This window comes from Gallinula chloropus, assembly GCF_964237585.1.
Source record: "Gallinula chloropus genome assembly, chromosome: 5".
Classification (NCBI taxonomy): Eukaryota; Metazoa; Chordata; class Aves; order Gruiformes; family Rallidae; genus Gallinula; species Gallinula chloropus.
This window is the reverse complement of record NC_140090.1, coordinates 15,991,347-16,010,074: the sequence shown is the minus strand read 5'-3', so window position 1 is coordinate 16,010,074 and position 18,728 is coordinate 15,991,347. Positions and strand designations below refer to the sequence as shown.

General features: G+C 47.1%; 1 protein-coding gene across 1 annotated transcript in view; it reads left to right on the top strand.

Moving 5' to 3' along the window:
* Positions 1 to 3,900: 3,900 nt before the first annotated feature.
* MARCHF4 (membrane associated ring-CH-type finger 4) overlaps positions 3,901 to 18,728 on the top strand; it is a gene marked incomplete at both ends in the record, with an annotated part of 96,887 nt that continues 82,059 nt past the window's right edge. The window contains one exon of the mRNA XM_084265177.1: positions 3,901 to 4,374. Coding sequence (XP_084121303.1) covers positions 3,901 to 4,374 — 474 coding nt within the window. The remainder of the gene's footprint in view (positions 4,375 to 18,728) is intronic.

Below are 18,728 nucleotides of genomic sequence, written 5' to 3'. Positions count from 1 at the left end.
CCTCTGGGAAGCATATGGAGTACCTCCGATTTATTATTTGTTTTATTTATTTTGTCACATTTATCAGCCATTCAACTCTCTGGGCACACAGCCCATACATTAAAACCCAGAGTATAATACAAAGATCTCCTCTAGCCTGAGCATATCCTTTCTGTAAAACCAGGCATGGGCAGGAGGGAAGGATGAAAGATGCTTTACACAAGCAAAGGATGACAACAATACATTTTTCTGCAATCCCATTATTGATGGAACTACTCTAAAAATGTTGGCGACATCAAGACAAGAAGATGAGGGCAATAAAAAGCAGGGGGGTGGAAAGTCATCCTGGAGCATGGGCACGGAGACTCAGCCTCTAGCCATCCTGTCTCATGCTCAGGAAGTCCCTAAAATGCTCTTTCCATTATTATTTCTCTAATGACCCCATTAGACACATGTGAAATTCTGAGAAGCCTTAAATATGTTGTAGAGAGCCACACTGGCAAATCTGCCCAGCTTTTCTGAGAAATGGCAGGCTGCAGTGATGAATGTTTTAGCTTTAGAGCATCCCAATGTGTAATTTATTTGCTGGAAATTAATTGCATGTGCTGGTTTCATTTTCCTGTAGCGAATAATCAGTTTTGCTCCCTTTTTAATTAGGTAACAACATAGATTCCTCTGCTGATCATGGCACAGCGTTTTATGCACGTCACGTCTTATTCTAAGGGAGACAATTTCAAATGGTTGTCTAGGGCCCAGCACAACTTTTGAGTGACATTAGATTGTCTGCCTCAGCTCTAACGCCTGGACCACTGCCAACAAAGACCTAATGCACAAGACCAGTTAGAGAACCCAGCCTGTGCACTGGTGGATGCTGTACCCTACTGAAGCAGGAGTCTGAGGAAACCCTGTGGAGAAACAGAATTAAGGAGCTTGAAATTTCAATGGCATTGACATGATGGAGCACCCAGGCCCAGGTCTATGTCACCAGAAAGTGCGTCCCATCTGGCGGGTGTTCCCTGGTTCCTCAGCTGAGGCACTGCACTGACATTAGCCAGACTGTGTAGACCAGAAGCCTTCAGCTCACCCGTATTGTTAATACCTTTGGTACACATCAAACCCAACACCTCCGTCAGCTGTTCCAGCTGGGATGGCAAAGACAAAGTCCAAGAGGAGAGCTAACTTTCCCCTTGTATTCGGAGGCTGGATGGGGCTCCAAGGACGCACACAGCAGGACAGTGTGAACAGAGCTGCCTCTGCTGATGTTTGCAGCTGATGGAGCCCAGCTGCCACTCCTTGGAATTTTCAAACAGGCTGCAGAGGGTACAAACCACCAGCTTTGGCTGCCGTTGGGTACTTTGAGCCAATCTCTAATTGAGCAATAGTGTTCAGTCATATTTACCCTTCACTGGGCTACAAGGAACCTATATTTCTACTGAGATATATGCCGCTGAAACAAAACAAATCTATCAGCGAGGAAACGCTGCTGGAGTGAAATGAAAAGATATTGATTATCATAGCTATTAAACCATGAAATCCTCTGCGACTAATTAATCTGCTTGGGAAAAGTTTGTTAGTGGGATTTTGGCTTCCTGCTGGGACCCGGTAACGCAGGCACCGCTGCCCCAGGATTCACCCAGCCCGCCATCGCTGCCACCCGCCCCTCAAAGTTCCCGTGCTTCCGCCGGTCCCTGCAGCGGCCGGCGGGCGGTGAAAGGCAGCCTGCGAACGCGCCGGAGCGCAGCGGTTCCGGCGCCTTCCGGCTCCTTGAGGCGGCGGGGCCGCCTCCTGCAGCGCCCGCGCTCGGCAGGGCCGGCTGCGGGCCGCCCCGGGGCTGCCCGGCGGCGGCGGAGGACCGGGGAGGAAGGGAACAGAACAGGGCCGGGGCCGCGCAGCGCGGCGCGGAGCCGCCGCGCCCCGCCCGAGCCCGGCGGAGCTGTCCGCGGCTCGTGGTGCTGAAGCCGCAGCGGCCGCCCAGCCCTTTCCCCGCCCCTCCTTCCTTCCTCCCCGGCGTGGGCTCTTGCAGGCAGCCGGCAGCCCGGGGCATCAAAGGTTGGGAAGGGCCCCATTTCTCCCTTTGATTCTTCCCCCCTCACCCCGCCTTTTTGCTGCTGCTTCTTCTTTTTTCTTTTTTTTCTTTTTCTTTTTTTTTTTAAGCCGGGGGAGTGAGCAGAGCGCGGCCACGTTCCACCCCTCCCTTCCTGCACATCCCCGCTCGCACTGCAAACAATCTGCCTTCCCCATTGCATCCAAGGGAGATAGCAACAGCAACATCATCACGGCAAGCCGGATGGGAGAGCGGAGAGGAGGCTGCTGCTGCTGCTGAGGGAGAGAAGCACACACGCACACACCAGCTCGATGTTGCCAAAGCGGTAGGAGCCGCACGAAAAATAAGCCATGCTGCCCCGTGTGTCTGGCGCATTGTGCTCCATCCCAGCCTTTTAGGAGGAAGAAAAGAATTATCTGCTCCGATTTTTTTTTTTTTTTCTTCTCTTCTCTTTCCCCTGCCAGCCAGAGTGCGACAGACTTGCGATGGTTGAATGTCAATGCCTGTGAGAGAGAACAACAGTCAGAGGAGGAGGACAGAAGGGGAGGAAAATGAAGGTGGGGACGGTGGTGGAGAGAAAGAAGGAGCCTCGTCCAATGCATCAAAAGGAGGTCCCTGCAACTGCTGATAGAGCCCTGGCCGCCTCGCCATCCACAATGGTCTGTACAAGCTGCCAATGCGTTTGATGACGTTCCTGTTTTGTGAAAGGAGGAAAGGAAACGTGACCATGTAAGATCCACGTTTCCCCGGTCAATTACATGCGAAGAATAGATCCGATTTCGACGGGGGTTTTTTTGGTTTTTTTTTTTTTTTTTGGTCCAGGATGGTAACAGCTTAGGGAATAATACAGTCGCCTTCCCTCACCAATTTCGCTCTGATTTTTCTCTTCTTTTTTTTTTTTTTTGGTGTGGTCCAGACAGCTGCTGGAATAGAGAAGGTCAGAATATATAAATATATATAAAAATATATATGATATATATGATATATATTATATATATAAATATCTTTATCTCAGTGCACCTGGGATCAAGCTCACTGAATGCTAATTATCTCTTTCAGGACTTTTAATATTTACAATGAAATCTTTTAAAGGCAACGGTAAAATCTGAAGCCACCTGGGAGTACAGTGTTGGAAACGTAGGGTGTTTTCCCACAAACAATGTGAAGGTCTTTTTTTTTTTTTGTCAAAGAGGCAATTTTGATAATCAGCTACCGATTTTGCATTTTGATAGCCAGACCGGCTGCTATTTTGTCTGGGTGCACACCGGGTCTCATGTGATCGGGGGTTATTTTTTAATTGAAAAAAAAAATAATTAAAAAAAAAAAGAAGAAAAAAAGGAAAATTACTTGAGATGCCAAATACTGTCGAGAGAACCATATTCTCCCTCCTCCCCACACCCACCGGAGACGCGGACCCTTCTTTTTTACAGGCTTAGGAGTTGCGAGAGCCGACCGGGGGTTCTCTGCCGAGCCCGCCGCCCGCGCCCCCGGACCCTCGGGCGTGGGAGATCCATTTCCTCCTCCCGCCGGTTTCTAAACAAACTTGTGGAGGGGGGCTGTAAGAATCCCACCGGAGCGCAGAGTCGGGGTGGGGTTTTTTTGTGGGATTTTTTTTTGTTGTTGTTGTTGGCTGGTTGTTTTTTAATCTAATTGCCACCCTCGCCGGATTTCAGCCGGCTGCCGGGGATTGCACCCTCTCGCCCTCCGGCTCTGCTTTTGTCCTTTCCCCGCCGGACAGCGCAGCATCCCCCCCCCCCCCCAACCCCCCTCCGCCTCCTCCTGGGCACTGAGGCCGCAGCGGAGCCCCCCCGGCCGCGGGGCGCCCGGCTCCTGCCCTTTTCTTTCCCACCCCGTGCCCGCCTGCCAAGGAAAGGCACATGTTAATACCACCCGGCGCGGGCATTTTCTGCTACTGCTGCTGTGGGCTCCTCCGTCCGAGACAGATGTTGCGAAACCAAGGCCTCCTCAAGTGCCGCTGCCGCATGCTCTTCAATGACCTGAAGGTCTTCCTGCTGCGGAGACCCCCCGCGCCGCCGCCGCCCTCCCCGCCGCCGCCGCTCCCCATGCCCGGCGGCGCAGAGGCGGCGGCGGGCGGCCCGGCGGGGGCCGCACCGCCCGGGGGGCGCGGGCCCGGTTGGCGGGCGGCGGCGGCGGGCGGCGGCGGCGCGGGCAGCCCGGCCGCCGAGGAGTGGGGCAGCCCCGCCGGGGAGCCGCCCGCCTCCCTGCCCAGCAGCACCTCCTCGGATGACTTCGGCAAGGGCAAGGCCGAGGACCGCTACTCGCTGGGCAGCAGTGTCGACAGCGGCATCCGCACCCCGCTCTGCAGGATCTGCTTCCAGGGGCCCGAGCAGGTGAGCCCGCCGTGGGCGCTGGGTGATGGGGCGGGGGGGGTACAACCGTGGGCTGTCGTGGGAGACAGTTCTGCTGGTGGCAGCGGTGGTCCAGCCTGCAGGAACTGGGGCCTGCTGCCCACAGGGGTGTCCTGCCGCCTGGGACGGGACCCCACTCCCTGCTCACGCACTGGGCTCCAGGATTTTGCACCTTGGTGGTGTTTCCCAGGGATGCGTGGGGCTGAGGCCTGCTTCATCCCTCTCTGCTGCCTGGAAGCCTTGCCCCGGGCACCCACGCCTGGCCTCAGAGCCATGCAGCTGAGGGACTGGGGGAGCTCCTTCGTGGAGCAGAGCGCATCCTGGCATGCGGGGCTTTTTGTCACCTCATGGGTACCCAGTTGTGATTTTCCCAGAAGCGACGCAAAGGACATGCTTAATGTGCCGTTTGCTTTTAAAAATACAACTTCAGTCTGTATAAACACGTGGCAGGAGACAGCTCCACCTCATCGGTGGTTCCCAGGGGATGGCTAGTAGGAGCTCTGCAGGTTTGCCATCAGTCCCATGCTCCCAGGTGCAGTAGCTGGAGGAGGAACACCTCTGGCTGCAATTGTGCCTGGTGAACTTGCAGCCGTGAGACCCTACAGGCTGAGGTTGGGCCAGTGAAGCTTCCCGCCTGTACATGGGGGAATGAAACAAATTCAACTTCACTAGAACATAAGGTGCCACCCTGGGGCAGTACTCTCCCTATCTAATGACAAATAAAAGCAGCTGATGGCAGCTTCCTTACAGTAGTACACACAGCAGCATTTGTACCTAACACAACACAGCTGCAGGCTCCAAGGAAGGCTACAGACCTCTGCTTGTGGGATCAAGCCCACATATGCAGATTATCTTTACAACTTAGGATAGTCCAGTTACCTGGGATAATAAGGGATCCTTGCACAAGGAAGGGTTGCAGAGTTTGACTTGGCTGATACCTGTTTCCATTTTTAGCCAGAGATCCTGGCACATAAGGTGATATATCTTGAGGAAAAACATCTTTGTCCGGTGTCGTCTTTCCCCTTCATGGATCTGTGTGCTCTGCTAAGGAAAGCCACTACTCATCTGAGAGTGGCCACACTCTGGCACGCATCCTGCCTGTCCCAAGGATAGTGCCCACATCTGTAGTGCAGTGATCGTGCCTTGCCTTGTCTCTGCCGGAGGATGGTGGCAATGGGGACAGGGAGGTGGGCTTCTATTCTTTGGGAGAAGGAAAGTCTGCCACCAACTCGTCTGAATATTCACAGCCCTGCTGCATGTGTCATACCAAGGGTCCTGTAGGTGAGAGCTTCGCACTCAGTGGACTGTAGCCTTCCCACATGGTTTCTGCAGCTGTCTGATAGCTGTGAGACACAATTTTCACTATAGGCGTTTAGATGGGGAGTGGGGGAAAGCCTTCTTTTTGGAGATGCTGTATGCCTTCTTCATTTGACTGTCTCCTTCCCTTTTCTTCTAAAAGTTGGAAGCCATGCAACTCCCTGCCTGGGAATTTGCATTATTCCACATTTCTAGTACTCTTCCCTGGCTTGCCATTCTGCCTGTGTACACCAGACGTAGTGCCTGCAAGATTGGCTTACGTGTCTGAGCAAATAGAGCCTAAGCAGAATTAAAATAGAGGTAACTTGCTTCCTTGGAGAACAGTAATGCTTGAAAATAATTGGATGCTAATTTTTGCACTGAAAACCTATGTAGGTTGCATTGTAAAAGTGAGACTATTTGCTGACCATCTGCCAGCCTACCTGAGTGAGAAGCTGAGCAGACGTGACTGGCATCTAACAGAGTTTCACCAGGATTTCTCTTTTTTGCTTCTCACAGTTTCTGACCAACATAATAAGACACTTACAGCTGGATCCTGCCACTTGTCCTTGAGCAGTACCTTATCCTGCAAATAATTTTTTTCCACCAGCGTGTCTTGGGGAGTGTCTGAAACCCTTTGCCCTGCAGCAGCTGGGAAGCACAAGTCATTAATGGCAGGCCCAAAGTGTGGGGTTTTAAAGTGTGGCCAGATCCTGACACAGCTTCCTAGAAGCATGGTTCAGGGATAACCAAGAGCTGAATCAGCACAGCTGATGTCAAGACTGGCAGTTTGGTTTATGTGTCCCTTACACCAATAAAACTCTAACAGGGCTAAATCCTGAATTCCTTGTTCTTTTTTACCATGGTGGTTATTACTGGTTTAGCCTTTACTTCCGATTCCTTTTCCAACTCCACAACTGAGCAAGGACCCTTCATGTTCTGGACCCTCACAACTATAGAAGTCATGGATGCACATTATTCTATACCACCCCTGCCAAGATCATCATGAAAATTTATCCACTTGGAAACAAAATATAATTGCTAGTTCTTTACTGTGCAGATTAGTAACAATGACAGATATAAACAGTGTTTTATTTACCTGTCAAAACCATCTGAAACTGCTGCAGCTGTGGGCAAATTTGCAGGGCTGCATCACAGTACCAAGAACAAAAGCCTTCATTATAATTTGACTGTTAGGCGCTCTAAGCTTATTTACCCAGATAAAATGACAGCGAGCCTCCAAAAGATGTTTTAATCCTGTTTTGATTTAAAAAAAACCCCAAAAACCAAACCAACAGCCAAAAAGGTTTCTTACTAATCTGTCTTTGCAAGTAGGTTTTATTTAATATCTAATGCAAAACAAAATCGGTAGGGATTTTCACTTTAAATTTATGATTGCCCAAGACGCACGATACTTCAGGCTGCTGAATTGCTTGTATCTAAAGCTCCTCGTGTTTGTTTGTGCCCTTTATGGGTAAGCTGATTCTTTCATTTAAAAATGTGCTGAGGACTGTAGGAAGGAATAAAGCTCATTATGTGAAGCTGTTCTTGCATGTTACTCTAGAGAAAGCGGGGATGCAGATGAGAGAGAGCGGATCTGATGACCAGCATTTGGGCTCCTGCTTTGAGGGCATGAAGAGCAAGTTGTGCTTAGGTCTTGCAGTTGAAAGGGCTTAACATCATGAAAGCTGATGGGCTGAACTCTTTGCTTGGTAATGGCATTGCCTTTCAGGGGCTTGCTTGGTGTTATCAAAGGTTTCACTGAGAGAGCGTCCTGCACCATTGTGTCAGCTAATTCAGAGACCCTGGATTGAACAGCAAAGCACCGGGGAGAAAGTGAGAAAGAAAGATGCTGGAGCATTTTCTCCTGTTTTGGTTAATGTTCAGTGTTTGCAGAATTTTGCTCGCTTTCCTGGATCTCTGACAATGTTCTGCAAGAGAAAGAAACTAAGATGAGCTTTGCTCTCACAAGTGTTTCACAGTGCTTGGTTTGGATCCAAGTTGCAAGCAAGTCATGGGGAGCGGCAGGAAAAGACATGGGTGAAAAGTCCCTTCACATCAGCAGAGAAACTGTTTGCCTGTGTCACAAGGAGTTAGCAGTATGGTGGTGTTGGGGAGCTCAGAGTTGGTGCTGGCTGTGCTGAAAATAAATAGAAAAGGGTTCCTAAATGAAACTGAGATTATTTGCAAATCAGTCTGTCTCAAGGATTGCTTGTTAGATTGTCAGTTAGAGCATGCATGCATCTCTTCTTACCTGTCAGTTTCTGTCTGTGTTTCTGTGTCTCTGTTCCGGGGAAAAAATACTGTAAAGATGGAGATTTGAAAAGTCAATGCAGATAGGACTGGTTGTCTAAAGAGGATCAGAGAGAACAGACTGTGGACTCTTTTGCCTGCAGGCTGCTCACTTGGACTTAGCTCGATATTCAATAGAAATGTTTGAAAATAGACTATTCTTCCCACCAAAGTCCCCTCCATACCTTAGGGACACCAGCTTATTAATATGAGAACATGAAGGCCTTCAAGGAAATTGGAAGGGAAGGCAACATACAATGGATGTTAGGACATGCATTTCCATATGATATGTCATTAGGCTGTAGAGCTCCTTGTTGCAGGACACTAGCTGGACAAAGAGCTTGACTAAGTTTAATAAAAGATTGTAAAGCCATCTCGTTATTAAGGTTATCTAGAGTCATCACAAGTAGAGATACTCAGGTCTGAAGACAATCTAGAGCTCAGGGTAACACTGAAGAGGAGCTGGTGAGATGTGGGGCTGGAGACCAGCCCCTTGTGCATGTCTGGTGAGATCTGCCACTCCAGGTGCGTGTCTGGATTTCATGTGTGTGTAATGTGTGTAATGTTCAGCACGTAGGTACCTGCCATGCTCAGGACCCATCTAGAGCCAAGGTGGCCCTATATTCCTTGGTCTGGATGAGCACACCATTCTTGGGCACCCTATGTAGGATCAGTGAATGGTTAGTACCATTGAATAAGCTGCTCATCAGCATGTGTTGCTTGAAATAATGAGTCAGAATCTCAGCCCATTCCTGTTACAAGTACAGAGAGAGGCAAAGGCCTCATTAGCTTCCTGCCTGGTAGTGTCGTCTGCTGAGGAGGTATGAACTAAGCCAGGAAATATCACTAGTCTACAGATTGGCCTCTCAACAACACAGAGGAGTGGAGGAAGTCACTGGGATCCTTCATTTCTGATTTACAACCTTGTAAGATTGAGGAGAATCAGGTACTTCTTTTCTGGAGTGAGACAAAGAGGAAGAGTGGCAGCCTGAGGCCGAATTCAGGGCGTGAGCGTGATAATGAACGAGTGGAAGAGGGAGCAACTGTGCAGCCAGCATCACAAGCATATCCAAAGCCAGGGAAACTTGGGAAGGGGCATGCTGGTGCTTGGTGGGATCTGTCCAAACTGGCTAGACCATCAGGACACTGATTTCAAACATGTTGAATCACATAATGGCAGTTCAGGCTTCTCATCCATGTACTTTTTGTAGGTGTATTCCCACAGGATTTATTTTCTTGGAGTTAGAAGGAAAACAGTCATTGGAAAACAGTCAGTCCTGCTAAAACTGAAGACTAAGAGATACCAGGGTGGAGCCTTTAGATTTCAATCCGTAATTTATGAGAGAAAGGAAGGGAAGATGATTCCTGTGACATTCTGTCCACCTCCCTGCCTTCCCATCTTTGAATCTTAACACCTCTGTAGCTAACTTTCCTGTTTCATCTGTCCCAGGATGAAATCTGTGCTGTGCAGGCAGAACATTTTTGGCTTTGGCAAAAGCTTTGCTTGAGCCATCAACTGAATGGTGCCCAGGATGTCATCTATTTTAGATTTAGACTCTGTTGCCACAGAGTTGATTGGCAAAGCTCCCATTAACTTCAACAGCAAAAGGGTAGGCATCCAGTAGCAGGGACTCGACCCCTGTATTTCAATAATGTTGTGCACGCAGCAGGGTTTCTATAAATAATAGTGAAGGCCACTAATCCCATTGACTTTTAATTGCTCCAGGAGACAGGGTTTTCACCTTTTGTGCCTGCTGAAACTCTGATGCCTGACCCATTTATTTCAGTGCCACTAGCTAGCCTGAGGAACAGTTTTTCTTTTCTTTCACTTTTTCCCCATGTAAAAAGCTTCATGAAGGAACTCGTCTGTGTTTGTGTCACTGTTTCTTAAATACACATTTCAGGCCATGATTAACAGTGGCTGATGTCAGTTAGTGACAGAACAAGCAATGCAAAAGCATGTAGCTCCATTGTTTGCATCTGTAGAGTCACTGTTACTTCCACAAAGGCAACACTTGCTCCTGGAAGGGCTCTGTTCGTACAAAACTGAAGTGCATTCAAGTTGTCTTTCAAGCAAAAATTCATTCTCAGCAAGGGCCTCCTCTGTGGCAGTCTTTTGCTCAAAATTGGTATTTTTCCATTCAAGGTTGGCCCAGCCCAGAAGTCAGATAGATGGTTGTGCCAAAAATCTGTGATGCTGTGGCCCTACGTGCCTGCTGCACATGATTTCATCACGCCCTAAGCCTGGAGTAAGATAATAAGATAGACTATAATCGTTATTGGTCTGTATCTGTGGCCACCCCATCTCTTTTATTAGCTGATTGCTAAAGGAATAAAGCCCTGTGACAGTGTTAGCTGTTAGAGTTTATGCTCGTCAGCCCTCCTCTAAACCTCTTGGCCGATTTCAGCCGGATTTGGCAGAGACTAGAGATCTGAAAGGCATTAAATTCCTGCAAGTTTCATGAAAACTCACTGGATGAGGAAAAGGAAACCTAGAAATGGCCTGTTGTGGAAGAGATGATAGCATTGGCTGCACTACACACTGTAAAGACCGTGCAGGACAGAGCTTCAGCTGGAGCAAAAGAATGTGTTTCCCATTAGAAAAAAAAGGGAAAAAAAACCCAACCCCTCAACATGATATGGTTACCATGGGAAACCAGACTCAAATAATACTCACAGAATAGCTTTTTAACTTTTTATCTTTCTTTTTTTCCTTTGTTAATCAGGGTTACTTGCCTAAAATGAATTGCTTGAAGCTGAAGACTTTCTTAGCTTGCCCCAGCTTTTCGCAACCAACCTTTTATCCTTTTCTGATTTATCACTGGTTACAGTAGAACAGAATACATTGTTGTCAGTGGAGGGTGATGAGTGATGCCTTTCCTCTGGTGAGGAAAAAACCCCAGTAAAACCTGGAAACCTATGTAGATAATAAATGGGCTGTCCCCACGCCCCTCTGTGAAAAGCGATGACATGAAGCAAAATGTTGGTGGGCAGAATGGTTCCAGTGACAGGACCCAAATCCTGAAATCCTCACACATCTTTTCTTCTGTCGTGGCATTTCTTCTTTACACTCTCTGATGGTTTTCTCTCACCTCCTCTTGCTTCTCTTCTTGACAAAAGTCAACGAGTAGTGTTGGTCCCACCCCTCCTGACTGGCTGTACTCTGCACAGCGTCTTCTGTGGCCTGTGAACCATCTTATCCAAACACCTATTGGTTGCATCACTCATAGCAGTCACACGAGTTCAATTTGCTTCCCAGCATGGGAGTGAGGGAGGGGGTGGTACAGAATGGGAGAATAATAAGCAAAAATATGTTTTACGTGTGCTATTCTTTACTGAATCTGGTGTCTTGTGTTTGTTGGGGAAACCCGGTTGTGTTTTCGGGGAAAACTGTGTAAACTCCATGGGGGATGGGGTCATTCAGTCTTGGATGGATTCCTGAGAAAGTTTTGTCTCCTCTGTAGAAGAACCTTGTAGGGAACTTCCATTATGGCTGGAGAATAGGACTGTCAGCCATACTTTTTACCACGGAGTCACAGACATTTTAGACCAGCTGGTCCACATAGGAGACAACTTTGCAGAATGGGAGAGAGAAAATGAACTTGATATTCTACCAGTTTTGGGAGGCAGAAGACTGCTACTGTCTTTGTGTGGTCCCGTTGTGCCATGTCACTCTTAGCAGAAGTTTACCACGAGTTGCTTGATTGACAGTGTGTTTACATTTAAGGTAAGGCCACGAGGTCACCTTTTCCATGTAAAAAGTGTGTGTCATTAGCTAAGAGATCCATGCAAGAAGCACCTTTAAAGTTCACAGCACGTTGGGCATTTGGAGGTGATTGCCCTGACTAGTTGCAGACGGTCCCATAGCTGCAGCCTCTCTGAGTCATTCCCTGTGACTACTGTCGTGATCTCTGGTGCTCTGTGGGCTTAGCTTCTGTTAATTAATCCATGTACCAGTGCCCAGTTCTCAAGAGATCAATTAGCCCGCCCATCCAAAATCGTGACAGAGGCTGATCTAACCAATTCTTAAGGGTGATGATAGTTGTACACTCTATCTTTACTGCTGCAGCCTATTTCTTCTTGCCCTGCCCATTAGGAGGACAGCAGATTGTTTTCACCATTTCCTTTATTCCAAGCAGTAAGTCGTTGAAGGTATCCAATAAATAGCAAAAATAAATAAATATAGCAAAAATTCATCCTGTGAAGACTTTACAAGTTCAAGTAACAACTGAAGCTATGACACTCCCTGACAAATGATCCCAGTTCAACCTTTGCTCATATGACATGTTTTCTAGACCTCTAATCATCCTTGGTATCATCCTCTGGACTGTCACCAAATGGTCCATATTTCGTGTTAAATGCACTATCTAAAATTGGAAACGGTTCTCCAGCAGTGGCCTTGTCAGTGCTGAGTGGTGCAGAAAGGTTTTGAATCCTGTTTAACAGATAACAGATGCCATCCATTCCAGGGCGGTGCTTGCCCTCTTTATTTAGTTATTTAATCATTTATTTATGGGATAGCAGAAGATTATTGATTATTACTCCACTCATGAGTTACCCATATAATCTCCATGCCCTTCAGGACTGCTTCCTGGCCAGTCCTCCTCCAACCTTGTTCTGTGCAGTTGGCATTCCTGCCTTATGGAGGGGCTGTACTCAGCCCTACTCCCCAAGTCCTCTTCTCCTCAGCAGCAGCCCCTGCCAGGTGGTCCTACAGAACTCTATTGAATCTTCCATGTCATTAATGATGTGAACTCTTCTGCCATGATTCATGGTGAAAGCTGCGAGGAAGAGGTTGGAGGGGGAGCTGTGCTGTTCTTTAGGGATCCCGTGCCAGAGGTGACAGTTGTGGCTGGGGCTGGTCCTGTCACCACTCACTGATAGCCATGTGGAGGAGGAGGAGAGAATGGGTCCTTGTTACTTCAGTTCAGGTGTCTGGTCTCTGCCCCCAGTTAAAGCCACTCTCAGTAAGGCTGAATATGACCTTTCCTGACAGATGCAGGCCTCCAGCCAAGTCCTGCCTGAAATGTTGCCCCCACCACATATTTCTCTTTTGCTTCTCCTATCACTTTATCATTGATGGGGTGGCTCACATTTCTTCTCCTTGGCCTTTCCATCTTTCTCCAGCTTGTCCACGTCCTCCATTGTATCAGCCCTTAAGGCTGCCTCTGCAGGCTTGATTTGCTCCAGGCCAACCCCAGATCCCCTTCTATCTCAAATAGCATCTGCTGAATGTTCTGGCACCAGCACAGGTTTCTTGTATGCAGCATTTTCCTCCATGTCTTTTATCTTCTTGTGCTAGCACTGTCACTCAGGGCATTAACCCTACCCTCAGTTGGAGCTTCTTTCCCCTCACTTTCCAGTTGTGCCTTCATGTTGTGTTCAGATTTTCATTTGCTTTCTTTTGGGTTGCACATAACACTTGCTCAGATCCTCATTTCTCGCCTTCATTCCTGTGACCCTTCTTTTCCACTTTCCTAGTACGGGCATTGCCCTGCTTCAGTTGAGCCAAAACCAAGGTTTGAAGATCATTCCTTTGACTGGTATCTTGACAGAGGAAGTGGTTTCCCTGAGAACTTCCATATGCATCTCTGCTCCCTTCAGTGTTCCCTGTCCTTACCCAGGTAGATCCTGTGCAGTTTTTCACTCCAATTCCCAGTCTTTGTGAGAGCCAGGAAAGCTCTGTGGATGGATATAATGAAGACTGAATACAGCACTGGCACACAGGAATCCTGCTGACATTTCACCGACATCATATCAGCACCTATCCTGGCAATTTCATGGTGAACTGATGCTCTAAGGATGGTTTGCATTTTCTGCAAGTACAGGACCATGGGCTGAACTAGCCTCTCAGAACACCCCAGCACTTTTAGTTGTGCCAGGTCTCCTTCTTAGCCTGTCTTGACATCCTGCATGACCTTGTTCTGTCTGATGAATGAAGCATTTTCCCTCTCCTTTTCTGCTTGTTAAGCACACTAGGACCTGTCAGGATTAAAGGTGCTGGAGAAGTACAGACAGATTATTATCCCATCCCAAGTGATATTAAAAGAACATTAAGAAAGATCAGATGAGCATTCAAGAAAAGTAGGTAATAATAAAATATATCAGAGAGAAATAGCAGTTAAGTAATTAAAGAGAGGGTTTCCACAAGAGGCAGAAGTAAAGTTACGGGTGCTTCTGGCCCCTAGACCATTTTTTATTTTAATACTGTGGTAACCTTTAGAGGATATCAGTATGTCAAGCATTGCATCAAGAAGTGAAGCAAAGGCTTTTCTTGCCCTAAAGAGTTCACAGTTTAGGACATAAAAAGCCAACATTTCCTTAATGTTCAAGAGAGGTGAATTCTTACAAGATCTAGGGCCAGAGGGGGTTATTGGGCTGGGCTAGTCTAGTCTGAACCTCTCTATGATAGCAATGAAATAAGTTCCCTCAATGAAATTCATGCTTGAAGGTGTGCAAGGACTGGTAGAGAAAATATCCCATCTTGATTTTAAAATCTCCAACAACGGGAAACTGTTGCAGTGCCCAAGGAGAAAATCTGGGGAAACAGAGAACTGAAAATGTCTTTGCATATGAACTTTTATATTTTGTCACAGCAAGGACCATGTACTCTGTGCATCCTTAGAAACCAGCTTCAGAAACTCTTGGGCTGGCTGGCAAAGGAGATTTTGCCCATGGAAAAAGTTCTGTGTTTGAAGACAGTTTTATTCCATATCAGATGGAAACCAATAAACTTTCTGTCTGGGAAAACATGTATGGGATTCAGCTGGTCGCAAAAACCAGTTCATAGCCTCCTCTGACACATGAAAGCAGAAGTGCTGTCACCCACATTTAACCCACGTTTGGAAAATTTTCTTCTTAGGCAGGATGGCGATGTCATTTCTAAGAAAAACACTTCTATAGCCCCCATGGCGTGCAGTGAGGACTTCTACTTAAGATCCAGTTTGCTAAGCTGCCATGACCCATCCCAACTGCCACTGGCTCTCTCTTGACCAGTCTTCATGGATTTATTTCTTCTCCTTTGTGCAGACATGAGGAAATTTGCACGAGATCCCCTGGCCTTCCCATCCTGCAGCTAGTCAAGAGATTTCTTAACCTTTTCCATGGTGTAACCAGCAAAGAGCTGCATATGTTTGGAGGTGTGCTCAGGCATATGATGCAAGTGTCAGGGGAAGATGGCAATTCTGAGTGTTGTATCTTGGGTCAAAGAAAGTCACACAACCCCAGAATAATTTAGGATGCAGGGATCTGTGGAGGTCAGCTTGTCCAACTCCTACTCAACCTAGATCAGTTTGCTCTGGACCTTGCTCATCTGAGAGCTGGATACCTTCAAGAATGGTTATTCTATTCATCTCTCTAGACCCCTGGTCCAACATTTGACCTCCCTCATGGTGATTTTTTTTTTCTGATTTCTAATCAGAATTTCTTGTGCTCCAAATTGTGTCTGTTGCCTCTTGTCCTATAACCATGCGCCTTCGAGAAGAGTCTGGCTCTCTCAGCTGTACCTTTCCATGAGGTGGTTGATAAGAGCAGTAAGATCTTTCCTTAGCCTTTACAGAGATTTTAGGAGTGCAAAAGTTAGGATTAAATGTCAGCTCTAGCTCCCTAGGGTGGATTTGGACAGGGGCTGAGATTTTTGTAATGGTAGTCAGATAAATACTGAGGGAAAACAGCCACCTAGCCCCAGACTGAAGAATGAGAACAAACGTCACTAATAATAAAAAGGGTTCAGATATTTCTGTTTGTCATAGCCAAGGCACTTCTTGATCCAATAATCACTAAACCTCCAAGAGGTGGTTCTATTTCAAACACGAGTCTTACATAGAAATACTCATTGTGGAAAAGCTGGATTGAGCAAGAACTATTTCTGGTTAAATTGAGCAGAAGGATAAGCAAAAAGAGATATGTAACTAAGGTTTTCAACTTTGCAAAAGCAGATCTTGAAAAATTAGGAATCTTAAAAAATATGCAGTATATCAGGAATTTATTATACGCTAATGACTACCAAAACAGCCATTAGTCTCTATAACAAACAAAAGCATTCTGTTACAATTGCCGCTTTCTGGAAGCTCACAGTCATTCTCCCTTCCACAGACTATTTTTGCTTTCTGCTTTCAGTTAATTTGTGTGGAAAGCTGTTCAAAACCTGTCCCAAGTTGTATTTTAATAAAAATGAAAAATACTATTTTCTGTCTTTCCAGATTGCTTTTCTAACTTACCCATGTACATTCCATTTACAAGTCCATGAGATACACACAGCGACATGTAAAGTTCTTTGCCAAATGCATCCACCTTTGATAAATAAAAGCTGCAGGTTTGTTAAGCTTTTATGAGTTTCATGAAAATATGTACCCAAGTACATTGGGTTTGTGATGCCATGGAGGGGAACTCTCTTAAGAGGTGCATCCCTACTAGACACCAAAGAAGCCACCTTACCCCCCAGGTGCAAATCAGGGTAACCTGGTCTTTGTTTGGCTCCACTGCTATGAGAACTTCTGGGTTTGCTGTTGTCTTTGTTCTCCAATCTGTTAAAAAAAAAGTAAGAAAACTGCTGGCAGAGGCTGAGCTTAGCAAGTCTGAATGCAGTACTCGGGTGTTTCAGAAAACTATATGTTGAGGAAAACCAAGGAACCGCACAATAAAAGTTTTGGAATCTTCTCCTCTGATCACAGTCCAGGATCTGTTGTTTTAGTCATTCTCTTCACAGCAGGGCAGTTGCACCTAGCCAAATTACAGTGTTTGCCCTTCAGGTGACACAGGCATGGAGAACATTGATGTAAGACAGCCCAAAAGCTTGGACCAGCATCTTTGGCAGGTGGCTGATGGCAGCACCTCTTCCCCAAGCCTGCAGAACCCCATGTATCACTTGATCACCATAGCAAACCCAACTGGAGGGAAGAGCCAACTGATCGGGGAGCAGTTGTAGTTCAGTGAGCGTGCACAGTGGCGAGGATATCAGAAGTAATTCCGTGACACTTAAGGAGAGGAGGAACTTCAGTCAGAGACAGCCAAAGTGTGTCTGCCAATGGGAAAGTGAACTAAGCTGCTGGGCCTCTTCAGAGGTTGGTATTGCTGTGGTATGCCAAGGGGAATGTGGAGACAGCTATAGGCTTATGAATTTCCACAGAGCAGTCTGAGAGGCTCCACGTCAGGGATTATTTGCAAATGCAAGGCGTACAAATGTGTGTGTGGATGTTGTAACCCAGCTGCTCCCTGTGTGCCTGGGAGGATCAGAAACACACGGGGCAAATGTTGCGATCTCCTCTGAAGCTGGCAGATTTGCTACCACAGCATGGCTCTGTTTTCTGTTTGGTTTGGATCCAGTTATTTCTCCCTGTAATGGATGTGGGGAGACCGCTGAGATCAGGTTTCTGTGACGAAACAGAAGGTGCAGGGGGAGGTCTTGGTAGAGAAGAAGCTGGAAGACACATGCTCTGCTTCTTTAATTTGATGGAGCTTCAGTCATCCACTCCTGCAGGCAATCCCACTGCCACCAAAAGAGCACAGTGGTGTTCATCTGCTCCTTGCTGCTTTGCATTACTCCCAGTTCTACCTTTTCCCCACTCCTTCCATAGGATTTATAACTTCATCCCTCTCCAGGTGACGTCTCTCCAGTGGGGGAACTTAATTCTGTCCGTTCTCACCAGGTAATCCCCTGTCCCGAAGCGCTATGATCGGAGCAGCAACACCAGCCCTGCTAGGCTACAGGGGAGGTTTTCACCTTCTCTAACTACATCCTGAATGTTCCCAGTTTTTCAGCATGCTCTGCATTTTGGCCTGATTACGCTATTTGTTCTGTTGTATTGCAGAGACACGGAGTGGTGCTTAGGCACAAGAGAGTATGCTCTCTCTGTATCCTGTAAAATAATAGAAAATTTGCTCAGCTGGAAATGAAACAACCTGGAGTTCAAAACTCACTTCCACTGACAGCTGTTTTGCATTTTCATACACTCACCAGCCATCAGCACCGGTCAAGGTCTCTACCCCTAGGTAAATGCCCCTAAGGCACTTAGTTATTTGTATGCTGGAGATACTGATGGGTCAAAAAGAGGCTGTAGGAACACATGGAGATCAGGAAAACCACCTGGATCTCTGCAATTCAGCCTTCCTTAACTGTATCTAGGACAAATATGCACCCCTTTTTCTGACTGCCCTGTGGTATTTGGTTCCTTAACGTGAGATAAAACCCATGAGTCCTCCTAGTCGACACTGTTTGGTAGTCAAATTAACTGCAGAATTAACCAGTGGGCTGCAGGATGAATAGCCTTTCCAATGATTTATATTCTGTCAGGGTGAAGGGAAGGATCTTTGGCGTTCAGATGTATATATATACCTGTAAATGCATATGACGTAGCTGCTAGGACACAACTGCACTCACATGTCTGTCTTCAATCTGTTTCCTTTTAAATCCTTGTGTCTACATTGTTTTGAGCTGGTTTTCTTCCCTCCTGAAATGGGCACAGCACCACTGGAGGTAGATATCTTCAGTGCCTTGCCCCACTCCCAGACTGCACATCCTCCGGGGCTTTGATGAGATGGTTGGAGAACCATGGAGGTCAGGAACCTGGGTTCTCACTGACATACTCCCTGACCCCTCTGTCTTCCAAGGATCCCCACAATCTCCAAGCAGCAGACAGCTGTTGTGCTGATCCCAGGCCTCGCTATTAGGCAGGGATTGGCCGTGAGCATCCTCATGGCTGTGGGGTGGAAGGCAGATGCCACACAGCTGAGCCAAATTGGATAGAGAA